The 16,126-nt window shown below is 54.8% G+C and overlaps 1 protein-coding gene across 1 annotated transcript; it reads right to left on the minus strand.

Moving 5' to 3' along the window:
• Window positions 1–2,891: 2,891 nt before the first annotated feature.
• ARX (aristaless related homeobox) lies at window positions 2,892–15,346 on the minus strand. The gene is made up of 5 exons (XM_032286167.1): window positions 14,763–15,346; window positions 12,150–13,026; window positions 9,486–9,531; window positions 6,345–6,673; window positions 2,892–4,091 (listed from the first exon to the last, which is right to left on the minus strand). Exons 1-5 carry the CDS (start codon window positions 14,956–14,958, stop codon window positions 3,851–3,853), a joined length of 1,689 nt encoding a protein of 562 aa, XP_032142058.1. The 5' UTR covers window positions 14,959–15,346; the 3' UTR covers window positions 2,892–3,850.
• Window positions 15,347–16,126: the final 780 nt, after the last annotated feature.

Here is a 16,126-nt window from a genome sequence, read left to right on the forward strand (position 1 = left end):
TGGACTTACAGTTTAAGTCTGAGTTTCAAGTCCCAAAGAGTCCCAAACTTCAACAGTCAGTCTCCGTAATTCTTCCATTTGCCACCTTCCTCACCACACGCCTAAGATGCCCGCCCTGACTACTGTCCACAGTTCGGGTCATGGGTAGTTGGTGACTGAAGGACACTTCTGATAATATGCCAGATGCGCCCCTTTTGCCTTCCAGGACCTCCTCCAGATCTGGTGAACCTGTCTGAAAATGTAGCAAATTAACCTACCCCTTTCCCTCAACCCTCCTACAGAGGCCTGTTCCAGGCTTCAGTTACCCCTCACCCCAAGATGCTGTGGGGGTGGCCCTGGGAAAGCAGGTGTTGGGCCATTCTGCTTTGGGTGTGACGGGACAGAGCCATGCCCTGGACTGGGCTCTCGCAAACTCCCTGGGGCTCTGTGCGTCCTCCTCCATGGTGGAAAAGGTTTGCTTAAGGTTGGGGGGGTCAGCCGCTCCCAGTATTGTGACCAAGTTCCCAGATATTGGGGCCAAATTGGGTTGCCATTCATTAATAATGCTCACAATAAGATTAAATCATTCTGGAAAATCTCATAAAATCCCCCTAAGTACGCTCCAGTGGCTCTTTCCAATCCCCATCATTCAGCACTTGGGGAGGTTTGGAAGGAGAAGAAAATTGGTTTCTTTGCTTTTAATGCTGCTTTGAAAAGATACTCAGAGTTTGTCATGCGTGACATGTCACATGTTTAATGTGGACTTGCTGGAAGTCAGGGGGTCTTTAGCGTGTGATATTTATGGGGAATATTAAGTGCAGAATGAGGTCCCTCCAGCTGGGGAAAGTTGAAAGAATAGGAGGCCCAGGACCGGGCTTGTTTGCAGCATCAGAATGACATAGGATTAAGAGTTTGTAAAACAAGGCGAGGGGTTCTCATTGGCCAGTAATAAATGTAATCCTTGGAGGTAATTTCACGCAATTTGCTTCTGTTCCATGGAAGGGTCAAATGAGAAAAGATGACTTAAAAAAGAGTTCATTAACAGGAAGAATGGTACTGTTTCTCGTATACCATCCAACTAGCAGCCTGGAGGGGGGAAAAGAAGTCCTACTAAACAAAAAGGCCAAATCGAAGAAAAATTGATATTGACCACAAAAAAAAAAAAAAAAACCACACACCCAACTCCTTTCCCTCAGTCTTCTCCAGCAGTCCCCCATCTCCTCCCCAAACTCTCCAGCGGCCCTGCCCACCCCAGGAAGGCTGCTTTCCCTCAGGGAGACCCTATGGATGTGGAGTCAGAGTTTTACACTCGCAGACCTCCAGTAAGGCCCTAGAAAGTTCCCACTGGGTCTACTAAAACCGGAAAAGGAGTGTGTGGTAGGAATGGTAGTTGGCGGCCGCTCCCCATACCCGAGGCCGGGGCCCTTCTTGCGAGTGCCTCCCTCGTTTGTCCAGGGCCAGCGTAGGGTGGTGGTGATCCACCCGAAGGCCCAAGCGGCCACCAGCCGGCGAGCCGGGTAGGCGCGCTCCCCAACGTTTCGGGCGGGCGGGGTCTCCGGGCGTCTGGACTCGGGATTGGGGAGGGGAGATTGAAGCGGGGGGGGCGGGTAAAGGGGGGTGCCGGATAGAGGGCGAGCCCGGGACGCGCGGGCTCCAGCGCCGAAACTGCCGGGCGGGCTGCCCACACCCAGGCGGGCGCCGCTCCTAGCAGGCCGCTGACCTCTGCCCGACCCTGCACCCTCCCCTCGGCCGCGCACACTTTCGCCCTGGGCCTCGAGGGGACCCGGCCCCCCTCCTCCAGGGCGCGCGCGGAGCCCGACGGCCCCGGCCGGGAGACGAACCCGCGCCCCCCGCGGCGACCGACTGGCCGGTGGCGTGGCGGGGCTGCCGGCCCCAGCTCCGTGATCGCCGTAGTCAGGCCGCGGCACCCCCGCACCCCTCCCGCCTGCCCCTCTCCCCAAAGGTCCGGCGCGCTAATTACAGCAAATTGAAACTAATTAAGCTTCTCTTCCCTTTCCCATCACCCTGGGAGCGTTGGCGAGACCCAGCCCCCGCGGGCGGGCTTCCACAGAGCGGTCACCCGGAGGGGCGCGGGCAGGGCCCGGGGGAGGGAGAAGCTGCGGTCTCCGCCGCGGGGAGGGAGGGGTGCGCCGAAGTGGTTAAGGATTGCAAATCTGTTTGGGTCTCCTCACGAAACCTGAGTTGTTTAGATTTTTTTTAATGTATACATTTACCAATGCCTGGATAAGTGATGTAATGACATTTGTCGAGTTAAGATCTGCCACTTGGATACCCCTCGCTGCCTTTCCATCACTACTGCTCCAGCATGTCTCTCCCTCTCTCTCTCTCTCTCTCTCTCTCTCTCACTCACACACACACACACACACACACACACACACACACACACACCCTCCTCCCTGTGAACGTGCCGTGGAGCCCGCCCCCTCGGAAGGGAGCGCCTGGGCTTCTCGTTCTCGCCAGTACCTGTCGTCTCGGACTGCGCACTTCACTTCCTTGCTACGTGGTACTTTCCAATAGCTCCCTTCGCCTTCTGAGCCAAGACTCCCGCTTGCTTCAAATTTCAGACTCCATCGTCAACAACGCCCACCATCCACCCACCCATCCTGGAACCCACCCCACCTCCGTGGCCCAGGACCCCCAGCTCCTGCTACCACACAGCCAGGGAGAGCCGAGATGGCGCGTGGGAAGTACCGCGGCGGAGTCCTTAACCTTTGCAGGAAATCCGGTTCCCTTGGAGGATCGGATTCAAACCAGGGGCCTCTGCCATGAAAACGCGTGTGCAGATAATCCCAGGAGATGCCTGGACGCTGGAGCCCACCCTTGACTCCCAGGGGGTGGGGGTGGGGGCTTCTACTGTCCCCTCTGCGCCTGTATAGAACATTCACACTTCGTTTTGTTAAACATATAATTTTTTTATTTTGAGCGTGACACTTCTCCACTAGATAGCAAGGAAAAGTGATAACAATTACACATTACACAAAAGTACTGTACCATTGCCTTTATCTTGAAGGTTTCGGAAGCCTCTACAGTTAATAAGTTAAATAAAGGGCTTGAGTACATAAATATTTGTCTAGGAACCCTACCGTATCTACAACACAGTAAGAATCTACAGGAGGACAAACTTTTACCATACCACGCTGAGTGCAATTGCGTTATAACATTTCAAATATACAAAGCTCTGTTCTTTTTTTTTTTTTTTTTAATAACAATGGTATGTACAGAATCAATAATCACAGTTTGGTGACTTCAACAGTCCATATTCTAGCAGAGTATTTCCCTTTGGTTTGATATAAAAACCTTGGTTGGTGTATGATAAAGAAGAGAACAAGAACAAGACGCCCCTTTGCTTTAAGTGCACTGTTAGCTATCTTACAGGCTCGCGTTCGCTTCCCGGGCCCTGGCTTCACGCTGGGGCCCATGCTGGGGAGATCAACCTCGAGCGCCAAAATGCTATTAAAGAAAAAAAAAAAAGCTAAGTGGGGTGTCAGGAGGAAGAAAGGTTGGGTTTTTTAAATTTTTTACTTCAATATCAGGCGTCTAGGGGAAAAAACCTCCCCGATATTTTCAGGAAAGTAAGAACGGGAGAGAGTGGACGTTGGAGTTGGAGCGAGGTTGGCAGTGGCAGGGGAAGGGGCAGGAGCAGGGGCAGGGGGACAGCCAGCCGAGGAGGTGCCACGTCCCGGAGCGCCGTGGGCTGCCTTGCCCACGTCCAGACTGCTGCGAAGGCGGCTGTGCTCTCTCAGTGCCGTCTCGGGAGTGTGCTGGTCCTCTGTTTCCATTTGGTCTTGAGTGGTGCTGAGTGAGGTGACCTTTAGGGGCGCGCGCAGGGCGCAGGGGTGGAGGGCAGCCTTTAGCACACCTCCTTGCCCGTGCTGGTGCCCGGCAGGATGTTGAGCTGCGTGAGCTGCGCCGCGTGCTCCTTGGCCTTGAGCCTCAGCGCGGCTATGCTAGAGGCGCGTCTGTCTGCGGCCGCCGTGGCCGGGTCGGCCAGAGCGCCCGATGCCACTGCGCCCTCCACGGCGGGTGTGGGCTGTCTCAGGAGCGCGGCCGCGGTCGACGCGCTGGTCAGAGGGGCCATGGTGGAAAAGAGCCTGCGGGGAGAGCAAACAGCGCGGTCATGGCCTAGGGAGCTGTGCGCGGCGCCTGGGGCAGCGTTTCAGCCGTTTGTCGCTGCGGCAGCCGAGGGGCGCGGTACCCACGAGACCCGGGTGGGCCGCGGCGGGGCAGTGGGCAGCGGACACGGGCGAAGGCTGGAGCCAGCAGAGAGGGCTTTCCCAGGGCAGGGAACCGACGGGGTGGGGCGGGGCGGAGAAGACCGAGTCCAGATATTCCCCGAGGGGCCATGCCGGGGTCCACAGGCGGGCTTGCAGACCCCAAGCCCCACGGCCTAGTTCGTGGATTCGGTGGTTTCGCTTAATCGGACAGTGTATTCCAAGGCCAGGGGCTGCAATGACACTATCTTCCAGGAGAGAATGCAGAGGGAGGAAAGGAGAGCAAAAGGAGAAGGGAAGGTGGATGGTGGGAGGGGGGAGGAAAAAAAGACGGAGAAGGTGGGATTCCAGCTGCCCAGACCCACGCGCCAGGCTCTGAGGTCTCCCTCGGGCTCCTCTGCCCGGGACTTTCTGCGCCCCGGAGAAACAGGCCTAGCTCGCCGGCCTCCCGGGCCACCCGCGCCACCGCAGCCGCCCTTCTGCGTGGGGCTCAGCGACCCGCGTCCAGCAGGTGCCCGCGGGGTGGGGTTGAAGGGCGACTGCCTGTTGATTTCCCCTCTATGGGCGGGAGTCACCTGCCAGCAGCTCCACGTCCTGGCGCGGCGACACTCTTAACCCCGCCCCCCCCAACGCCTCGCTGTCTTCCCTGCACCCCTGTGGCCTCTGGCCTCAGGGAGCCCCCGACCCATGACACCGGCGCGCGGTGCAAGGCGATGTCCAAGCCTGAGACCCGCGCCAGCGCCACCGCCTCCCCGCAGCGCCGGGATTACCCCGCGTGACGCTTTTACCCCATGCTCGCAACACTGGGACCTGTAGCTGTGGCCAGAGACGCCCGGGGCCACCGGACACCACCTCCACGCCCACGCCTTGGAGTGCCCCCCGGGCTTTCCGGATCACCTCCCTGAGGGCTCTGGCTGCAGGCCCACGGGGCCAATTCGGGATTTCCAGGGTTAGAAATGAGCCCAGTTGGGCTCACGGAGTGCCACCTCCTTCTCCCAAGCCCACCGCCCACTCCTCGAACCACCCCAGCCCAGATCCTCTTCCAGCCTCTCCGAATCTCGCAACTCGGTCCTCCAGCCACGGTTCGCCTGGGTTTACAAGTCACTTGTCAGAGGGAAAAAGTGGAGGGAGGGGAGACACAGAACTTTAAAATTTTTATCAGAAAGAACTGATAAAGTGTGACCCGGAGGTGGCGTGGTTCCATTAGGTAAACTGAGTCACTAACTGCTTCAGTGCACTCGCTGTTTATTTTATTGGTTTGTTACAAGAAACTAAGTTTACTCCTAGTCTTAATTTTCTGTAAGATTATTTTTGTTAAGCAGCTGCGCAGTTGGATGACTCTATTATTTCTTTGTTCTCCCAAAGAGTGATCACTGAAGCTGCATCCAGTTTGATTTTCACTGCGCTCTCTAACACAATACATCCCTCCTTTGTTTCTTTGTCTGTGTGATTATACAGACTTTTTATTTCCTCATTCGATGTTCACTTAAAGAAAAGGAGTTATACGATAAACTGTTTCTTTTATTTCGTTGTCTTGTACTGCCGTGTAAATCGGGCCTTGCGCATATGGGGGTGTCGTTGGCAGCAGGTCACTTGAGTGACAAGGAAGATGGAGTCTGGGGCAGAAGAAAGAATTCTGTGCACCCAGAGAGCCTGGTGGCTCCAGGGCTCCGATGGGGATCAGGGCTGTGTCCCTCAGGCTGCCAGGTTTGGGGGCATGAGGAAGAACTTTTGCAAAACTTGAAAAGTCATCCCTGCTCTCTAGCCTACACCTGTACATATTTGCTCGCATAACTACCTATGGTAGGAGTGGTTACGGCCTTCAAATTGTACTTTTACAGCTTTCATTCCCGGTTATCACGGTTGTCGTTACTGTCACTGCCTTCCCCTTTCCCGTTCAGTGTTCAGTTCCAAGTCAATCCCTTCAAGACCCACTTTTTTTTTTTTTTTTGGAGGCGCAATTATAGAGTATTTTCTTTGACTACAGTCTGTGAGGTTAGGCCAAAGAAAAAGATGTCTGTAGCCCTGTTTTACTTCTGCCTCCTCCCTGCCCCCAGCCTGTGTGTGTGTGGTGAGAGAGACAGACAGGCGGACAGGCAGACAGACAGACAGACTTCCGAAGCCGCGCGTTACCTTCCGAACGCGGGGCTGATGAAAGCCGGGTGTCGGAACACTGCAGCTCCGAGGAAAGTGCTCAGGCCCAGCGGCGCCCCGCTGGGCGGCAGGCTGGCCGAGCCCGGAGGCGGAGGTAGGCTCGGGAAGGCGGCGGCGGCGGCGGCAGCGGCGGCAGTCCAGGCAGAGTCTAGCGCCGGGTGGTGCGGAGGGAAGGGGCTGGCGTCCAGGTAGGGGCTGAGCGGGTGGGTGGCAGAGAGCGGCCCGGGGAAGGGCAGCCCCGGGGGGTGGGTCTGCGCGCCTGCCTTCTCCCGCTTGCGCCACTTGGCTCGACGGTTCTGGAACCAGACCTGCAAGGCAGAGAGAGCCCAGGGTCGGCGCGGCTCGGCCGGGTGGGCACACCGAGCCTGTACCCGCCCCTTCCCTCGGCGGGCTGCGGGGGCCCCCTTCCTTTCTACCGCGGCCCGCGCCCATCTGCCCCTTTTAGGCCTCAGGTTGTTTTCGGACACTTCTGGGGCCAAATGAGCAATGAATAGGAGCCGCAACTTCAAGCCAGCAGGAAACGCAGAGCAAGCAAACCCTTTCTGCCGGCATTCCAACTGGGCCAGCTTTCCAAGTTTAAGGAAAGTGGTTCAGTGTGTTTTAGAGTTGGGGAAACCAAAGTTTAAAAGTCTGTGCTGACACTTGCTTCCTGGGATCTTTAGGCAGGTCACTTAACCCTCTCTGAACCTCAGTTTTTGAATCTGTAAAATGGGGATAATAAAACTTCATTCATAAGACTGTTATGAGGACTGGGTAAAATAAAGCAAGCGAAAGCATCCATTCAATGGTGACTCCAGGGAATGGGCAGCCACCAAGAGATGACGGACATGCTGGTTTTACTGCATATCAGCTATTTTCACCTATTTCAGATTTACGCAAGCGCTGGCAAAATTCTTGCTCTGTATGGAAGAGGGAAGTGGAGAGACAGTTCATTTATTCTTTCCAGAAATATTTACTGAACACCTAACAGCACTATGCTGAGTTCTGGGGTTCAGGGAGGGACGAGAGGGAGGGAAGAAATAAATGCTCGCATTAATTAGCAAGCATACGTTTCAGGGAGTCAGTCCTCTATGAAATGAAATTGGGGTACACAGCCGGCTCTTGGCAGGGGCTCCCCGCAGGACCCAGTTCTATGCAGGAAGGCATGACTACATGGATGAAGTAGGCGGCAATACCTGGGCGCAAAGAAATCAGAGGGCAGGTATAGACTTTTCACATCTTCAGCGCTAACAAGTCTTTTATTTCCTTTTGGAGATGTGGTTTAAATCCGTTATTTAAATAAGATAGTTCTAGGCTTGGAGGAGGTTTTCAGCCTGAGGTATTTTCCTAATTGCTAATAGAAGGCAGTTTTAATAGAGACCTTTACCTGAAACATGGCAGCTACCATCATCTAAAAATAAACCCCAGGAGCACGAAATTATTTTTATGTGACCTGCTCATCACACCCACAGCTGAGAAGATATGCTCCTTCTCCCCTGAAGGCATTAATATTTTTAGGGCTGGATTTATAACTGCAAGCAAGTCTGAAAATTAAGAATGAACTCCAGGACTATACAAAGTTATATTCAAATATAACGTAAATTAACCCAGAGGAACATATTTTAAAATGTGGACGATATCTATATATTTCAAATCTACACACTGGGGCTTGTTGTTACCAGCACTAGCATTTAAGCTTGGTTTGACTTCTAGACAGCCCCCCAGGGCAAGAAAAATCAAGAATCCAAATCGGTCGATTACTTCCAATTCTGCCAAGAGGGGGCCCATCCACACCATTCTGCAGCCTTCAAATAATCTATTTGTGAATTTCAGAATCACTTCAGTGTGGAAACCCAGAGGCTTGAAAAAGTGAGACTGTAGATGGGACCGGGCTGGGTGGGCAGCTTTTGTGTATCCAAATCTGTCTAGACGAGAATATCCACCACTCCTTGATTGCAGTGAAAGAAGGGGACTGGGGGCAGTGGACTCAGAATGTTCTCAAAGGACGTGGAAACCTTTTTACAGACAGACCCTCTCTCCCGGCTCAATTGCAATTATCAAGATGTCCCCCTGCAATTCCTCATTATTGAATTAATACCTCTGAGGCCCCCCAAAGGTAAACGAAAGGACTCTAATAATTCATATTCACTTAATTACATCTTCTCCAGTGAATAGGGGGAGAGGAGAAAGGGAGGGGGCGCTCTCTTTCTTTTTAAAAGTTATTTAACTTTCCCACGACTCGTTCCCCTGAGCTGAAAATACGGAGTTGCTGTCACATCTCTGTTTGACAATGGAGAAATGTGTCAACAGAAAGGAGGGGACAGGCCTCATCATTAGCCGTCTAATGCAAGAAGCTGTTGTGTATTAAATGAGCCATATGGAATTTATTGTGCTTTATCAGCGCTTGATTTTGACTGTAAAGTGATTCACTCAGCTCCTAACCCGGGGACATCTGTTTTCTGTTGGCCATCGGGGCTGCTCAGTGTTGATCGTCTCTTTGGTTATGAGGCCTGGGTTCGGAAATGCACTCTGGTATGGGGCTGCAAACACCTTTAATAGCATTGCACTCACTCCCTATTAGATCAATGTGGGCTCATTGCTATAAAAAATGGGAAATCAAATAGCATTAGCCAGCTCCTTGTGCGGGGTGGAGGGGAAATCAAACAGCATTTTGCCTTCAAATGGCCCTGTTTGTTCTAGCACTAAGTGGGCTTTTATGAAGCCCGATTGGAGACTTAATCGCAGCCAAATACCTGCTTGGAGCTGAGCGGATTTGTCTAACAACCAAATCCATGCTCCATCCCATTATTTCAATCAGGAGAAGTAGGTTGGTGGATTGTTTCCTATAGGGTCTTTGGGGCTAGGGCTCCTCAACTGCAGTCTCAGGGACTCTAAAGCCCTTGTTCTGATCCTGGACTCCTTCCTTGGGCTCCCAAACCCAGAAACCTCCCCCTTTCACCTCCCAGGTCTTAAGTTTTGAATATCTTTGTGTGTGTGAGAGTGCTTGGGTCTACTATTCTGATTCTGCTTCTCTTGGTTTTGTGAAGGGGATGTCAACCCTTCCACCCAGCAACCCATCTCTCTCTCCCACCGGCCCCTGGCCCTCCTCCCTCCCTCTTCCCTCTATGTTGTGCTTCTCACCTGGACTCGGGCCTCAGTTAAGTCCAGCCTCATGGCCAGTTCCTCCCTATAAGAAAGCAACACACAGGCAGGAGGTCACTGCAGGCCCCAGCAATAACCTCAGCCATCCCCTCCTCCGTAGCAGGCCTACTCCACTAGGGTCTCCCTGGCTGTCTGCTCCCCACCCCCAAACATATGGGTATCGCCATTCCATCACCCCTGGAGTGCCTACTATTTGACTGAAAACGCAAAAACATGAAGCACATTGCCAGATATAGGATATTATCTATTAAATTATGCTATATTCATGTATGACAAGGGTGGCTTCTTGAGTCTCTGAGTCTACAAACCTGGGTACACAGGTTCTCTGTCACTCTCTTAAGCCACAGTTAGAACACACACACACACACTGCTTATACCCTGTTTTGTCTTAATATTAAGTGGGACAGGAACTCAGCACTCAATTAAGAAAATATTTTTCTGTCCTCTTGGTTTCATTCTGCCTTCTTTTTTTTTTTTAAAAAAAATTTCTCTTCCCTCCTTCCTTTTTCTCTTTCCAGCTCTCTGCCTTTCCCTCCATCTCTCTCTCCCCCCACCTTCCTCCCTCTGTCATCCCCTTGGGTCACACTCCCCTTTATTCTGCAGATATGTTAAGCTTGTTAAAAGTTCAGTGGGGTAATTTTTCGATTAAACAAAATTCCGCGCAACTCCTGACTCCAGTGCCCACTACAAACCCTGCCCATCTCAGGGGAAGTCAATTTAACTGAAATCCTACCCCGTCATTGCAGTTATTACTGCAACAATTAAGGCAAATAGGAAACCATTAAGATGCTGTAAAACGGCTTACGACCTGTTTACCAAAAATATGAGCGCGCCGAGAATAATTGGCCCTCAGCTCGCTAATATGAAAGAGCGGGGGCTGCCAAAGCTGGGGAACCGGAGATGCCCTGCCGGTAGCCCCCAGTCCACACCTGAAACCTCGGCATCAGAGGAAAACCGTCTCCATAAGTGCCCTCCATTGCCCCCTGCTACAGTGAGCACCAGCAAATCTAAAGCGGCACTCCAGGCTGGCTCTGGGGCCGGAGCCAAGGGGCTCAAACCCCTGGGTTGGAAGGAGGTGGGGGTGGGGCAGAGGAGCTGCCCCTCCTCAGGCACTTCGGTCCTTCCCGCCCCCAAGCCCGCCAGAAGCTAAAAAAGGGCGGACTTGGATGCCAACTGGCACCAGCTCAGTTTCTTCTTTGGAAATACACACGTATGATAAACGCAAACGCTGGTCGGCCAATTCACTATTTGATAACACACTTCGGTTTTTAAATGTAGTTCCTTTTTTAAAGATAAGGAAAGGGCTGGGTGACACAGGTGAAGACCAAGCGTAGCCCAAGGGATGACCAGGTTTGAGTGACTTTGCCCGGCATTAAATCCGCTCTTTTCTGTGTCGGGTTAGTTAGGCAATTGCCAGGCCAACTACATTTTGTAGTTAGCTCGGCCTCCCGAGCCCTAAGCAGCGATTTCTCCTCTGGTTCAAAGGGGCGGGCAGCATTCCCCTTCTAAAATGCACATTGAAAAGCTGCGCACGTCTCCTTCGAAGGAACTGCCCGCGCTTGACAAGCCCCGCTCCAGGAAGGCCAGGCAGTCATCGATCCTTTCTCCCCCTCACTGGGGAATATTTGCCCTAACCCTGGCTCCTCGCCTGAGCTGAAAACTTGGCCTTGGGGTGGGAGAGAAGGACCCCCTAGCCGGGCCGGCGTCTCAGGTGGTCGGCTGAACAAGCTGCGGCCAAGGACCCAGTCATCCCACACACCCATGTTTCTCAGAGAGAAACTCGGGCAAGTGGGAGGTGGAGCGTGACCAGGCCGAACACCCAGCTTGGACACTGATCCAAAGAGAAAATTCCCCCAACTGCTTCGTCTACTGCTTGCCAGGCTTGCAGCAATCACTGTCCACCCGGTAAACCCGTTTACATTAAATGCACGGTGGGTTTAATGCATGTGTCGGGAGAGGACAGAGAGTAAAAGGGGAGACTCTGGCTGGGGCCCCTCAGGTGTGCAGACACCAAACACTGCGCAGTTCCAACTTCCTTTGGTTATTTCAGGAGTCCTGAAAGGACAGAACTCGGATCTTTTTAAAGGCCTTCTCCGCTGGCACGGGCTCCAGCTTCACTGCAAACTGCGTAACTGATACCCACCAGGCTCCTGGGGCACCAGGCGGGGGTGGTGAGCGCACAGCACAGCAACCAAAAATAGCCCCTGCTTTGCTATGGCCGCACGACCTCGGACAGCGCTTCCCGAGCCTCGCAGGGGACCTGGCCGGGCCGAGGTGCCCGAAGCTGTGTCTGTGCGAGGCTGTGTCTGTGCGCGCAGCTGCGCGCGCGTCTCCAAGGTGGTGCGTTCCTGCGCTCTTTGGAGAGGTTGTTTCTTTTCCTCTCTCTAACTAAAACTTGTAATTTGAAAATATTCAACTGCAACGACCTTGGGAAGTCGAGAAACCATTCCAGCCTAAACCTAAAGCCTGAAGCGGGGATAGGGGGAGAGGGTGAGCAAGGGTGGGTGTGTTGGGAGGGCCCTCCTCCGCAGAGTCCAGAAGCCAAGTGCCCGCCCCAAGGCCTGGTCCCTGCCCGCCGTCCCTCCCTGGGGCCCTCGTGCGCCCTCCACCGCTGCGGCCATGACCACCACCCTACGCGCATACCTGGTGAAGACGTCCGGGTAGTGCGTCTTCTGGAAGGCCCGCTCCAGTTCCTCCAGCTGGTAGCTGGTGAACGTGGTGCGGTAGCGCCTCTGTTTGCGTTTCAGCAGCCCCTCTTCCGAGTCGCTGCCCGCAGACAGGCACACGCTGTCCTCGCCGTCCTTGCCCTCAGCGTCTTCCGGGTGCAGCAGCAGCTCTTCCTTGGGTGACAGCTCCCCGCCCTCGGTGGCCACTGCAGCGGCAGCTGCTGCGGCCACGGCGCCAGTGGCGGCCACAGCGCAGCGCCGGGGCTCCTTGAGCAGCGCGTGGGCGTCGTCCTCCAGCAGCTCCTCCTCGTCGTCCTCCAGCAGCTCTTCTTCCTCGTCCTCATCCTCTTCGTCCTCCAGCAGTTCTTCCTCGTCGTCCTCGGGGCCGGTGCCGCCACCCGCAGCCGGGGCGCTGCCCGGGCCACCGGCCGTGCCTAGACGCTCCTCCGGGTGTGTGACGCCCCCCGGGCCGCCCAGCTCGTCCAGCGCGGGCGGCGGCGGCACGAAGGGCGCCCCGTTCTCGCGGTACGACTTGCTGCGGCTGATGCTCACCTGCGGCGCCTGGCTGATCTTGAGCGTGTCCCAGGCTGCGGCGGCAGCGGCTGCAGCAGCCGCGGCGGCCCCTGCACCGTCCGGCCGTTCCCCGGGCCGCGCGGTTGGCGGTGGCGGCGGAGGGGCCTCCCCCCGTGGACCCGCCGTGGCCGTGGCGGCCGCCGCCGCTGCCGCCGCAGCCGCCGCCGCCGCCGCTGCCGCACCCTGGAGGAGGCGGCCCCCGCCCGGGCCGTACAGGCGCCGCAGCTTGGGCGGCAGGTGCAGCTCGGCCTCGAACGGGGCGCCGCTGCTCTTGGGGGAGCCTGCGGGCAAAGGAGAGCGATCAGCCAGCCGGCAGGCCAGGGAGTCCCCTCCAGGGCGGCTGCCCGGGGCCGCCCACAGTCGCTCCCACGGTGCCTAGGCCTAGGTTTCCGGAGTCCGCGCACCACCAGACGTCGACGCCTTGGCGTCTTTCTCCACGTTTATTGCTCTTTCTTTTTCTTTCTTTCTCTCCCGTTCTCTGGCTTCCTGATTTTTCCCCTCCCCTCTCCCTTTTTTCCTTTCCCTCTCTCACTCTCCCCCTTTATTTCCTATCTTCCTTCCCTTACCTATTCCTTTTGCCCCTGTTTTCCTTCCTTGTAATTTTTCTCTCCTTCTCTTTTTTTTCTTTCTCCCCATCCCTTCTTTTCCTCATCTCTCTTTCTACTTCTCTCCCCTTTTCTTTCTCTTTTCGCAGGCTTCCTCTCCCCGCTCTCCTTTCTTCTTTACTCCTTTCTCTTTCTTTCCCCTTTCCTACCTCTCTTGCTTTTATTTCCCTTCCCATTTTGGGGCAGAGGAAAATCCGAAAACATTCTACAACTTAAAAAAAAAAATCACTACTATCCTGAAAACTTTGCGCACGACCTCTGCCCGCTGCTCCACCAGGAGGGCAAGGGATGGCAAGAGGCGTGCAGCCCTGAGGGCCACCGCTGCGGGATGGGAAGCGGCCCTGTGGCCCCAAGTGCAGGCTGCACCCCAACAGCCCACAGCGGGAGAGGGTGGGGTGGGTCTTCTTGCACAAAAAGGCAAAGAAAAATCATCCTGGCAAGAATGTTCTGGGAAAGGCTTGCGGCAGGGAGGGACTCGGAGTGCAGGAGGCACAGGCCGCTCCTTCCTTTTGAGGAAGCGCCTGGCATAGGTGCCACTGAAGGCTAAAAACAGAAAAGAAAAAACTCAATTTAATTTAAACGCCCCCTTCTCAACCGTCTGCTCCTGCCGTCCAAATGGCGCTGTGGTTGGACGGCTGGTTTGCGGATTTTAAAATAAACCAACAGTTCTTTCCTTTCCCTGCGACACCTCTGCAGCAAGCTCAAGGCAAAACTTGAGGGTAACAGGTTCGGGGCAAAAGGACAGTTATTCTGGAAATTGTAATTTCAGAAAACATAAAATCTTTTAAACAACTCGACTCTATTTTTAAAAATAAAATAGCAGAGAAAAAATTAGCACCCAGAAGTCACACATTTCATACATTTTAAATACATTAAGGAGACTTTGGAGAATCCCAGGAAGATGTTTTCTGCAAAGCTTGGGTTTAAAAGGTCACAAGTAATCTACAATTTAAAAATAAAACCGAAACACCGCATATACAGAAATCTTCCAAAGGGGAAAGGCCAAGGCTCACTCAGCCTGGAGACCCTGATTCACCAGCTTTTGGGCTTCTTGTCTTCATCAAGTTGTTGCTAAAAGGGTCCAGCGGCCATCTACTGTTTCTGACCTGTCGCCTCTCTTCAGAGCACACCCAAGGCCACCAAAAGGGGCATTTGAATGACCTAACGATCAACACCGATAACCTAAAGGCTCCGGAAGCGAAAATGGGCCTTTTTCTGGAAGCAGGGAGGGAGGGAAGGAGAGACAGCCCCTGGCGAGATGTTTAATGCTCTCTGAGGCAGCAGGCCTCAGAGTTATGCCCTCTCCTTCCTTCCTCTGCAAATTGATAATCCCAGGCCCCTGGACCCCGAAAATCAAACATTCGAATCAGCCCCTAACGCCCTTAGTAAGTGCCTGACGGGCGCATCCTTACCTTGCACGGCCTTTTCCTGGTCGGCGCGGCTGGTCAGCGGAGCAGGCAAGCTCTGCGCGGCTCCCAGCAGCCGCATTTTGCACGGGCTCCTCCGGCCCAGGATGCTGTCGATGCAGTAGGAGGAGAGCAAAGTTGGAGATTTACTTTTGCACTCGGGCCTCTCGGAGCAGCCCTCCTCCTGGTACTGATTGCTCATGGCTGGGGCTTTTTCCCAGGGCGCAGAGAGCCGATCGCGGGCTGCCTCTCCCGGAGGGTGGGATGGATGGGTGTGTGTTGGGAGTGGGATTAGATAGCTGGTTATAACGGATATTATTGCGATCTTTGTGTCTCTCCGCCTCACTCGGTTGCCGGCTGCCGGCTCCCGCCCTGCCTGCGGCCCGAGCTCGCCCTCTCCGTGCTCAGGACAAGCGGTAACAAGTGTAGTGAGCAGCGGGCGCTGAGCTCTGGAGTCTCTCTCCTCCACGTGCTGAGAGGCGCCCTCTGATTGGCTCTCGCCAGAGGCCGGGCTGCGTCGGGCTGTGGGTGCGGCGCAAAGCCCGGACTGGATTCCAGAGGGGCAGGCGGGGGTGGGGGCAGTGGGCACGCACCAGAGCCAATTTTCCTTTGCTTTCTTTCCTTCTCTCTTTTTTTAAACTAACAACTTTCTTAAGTCCGCCATCCTCTTCCTGCAGCTCCTCCTTTGACCCTTTAATGTTGGCCGAAGTTCTAGCTCACTGGGATGCCAGGCCTGTGGGTGCCATCTGGGCGGCGTGCGTCCCTTCCACCAACCCGAGGACCTCGCTCCCTCTAGGGGAGGCCTCGAGGCTCGTGTTCAGACTTGGCATTTTTCAAAGCCAATATTGGGCTCCCAGGACACCACCTTGACCTCACTGGCGCTCAATTGCCGTCGTCTCTATGCGGGACAGGCGTAGAGGGCCCAGGGTGACAGCCCGAAGCAAACATCTGCCATCTGGGAGTTCGCTTTTCTCTTGTGGACCAGGGCATCGCGCTGTCTATCTTCACCCTGAGCCCGACTGTGGCTCTCTTGTTTGTAGCGTCCCCCAATCGCTCTCGCCACTGCCACCGTTTAAAACTCTGGAATGGGGAAAAGCCCCCTTCCAGACAAAGCTCTGCCATAGGCGCGCGGCCTTCCCTAGAGCATCTACTGGGTGGAAAGGGACTGGAGAGCATCACCAGCGAGGAGGGGTGACTGGGGACCTCCTCTTTCTCCCTGGACTCTCTTCCTCCCCCCCCCCCAAATTCGTATCTGTTAGGCCGTCACCCTGAGGCTGTTCACCTTCGAATTGCACCTAGGGAGCAGAATCCTCGGGGATCCCTGAGCTCTCCGGGGTGGAAGGAACCCAAATTCAGCTGCAGCCAAATCT

This window comes from Sapajus apella, unplaced genomic scaffold (assembly GCF_009761245.1).
Source record: "Sapajus apella isolate SASKATOON/1434 unplaced genomic scaffold, GSC_monkey_1.0 scaffold17, whole genome shotgun sequence".
NCBI classification, from domain to species: Eukaryota; Metazoa; Chordata; class Mammalia; order Primates; family Cebidae; genus Sapajus; species Sapajus apella.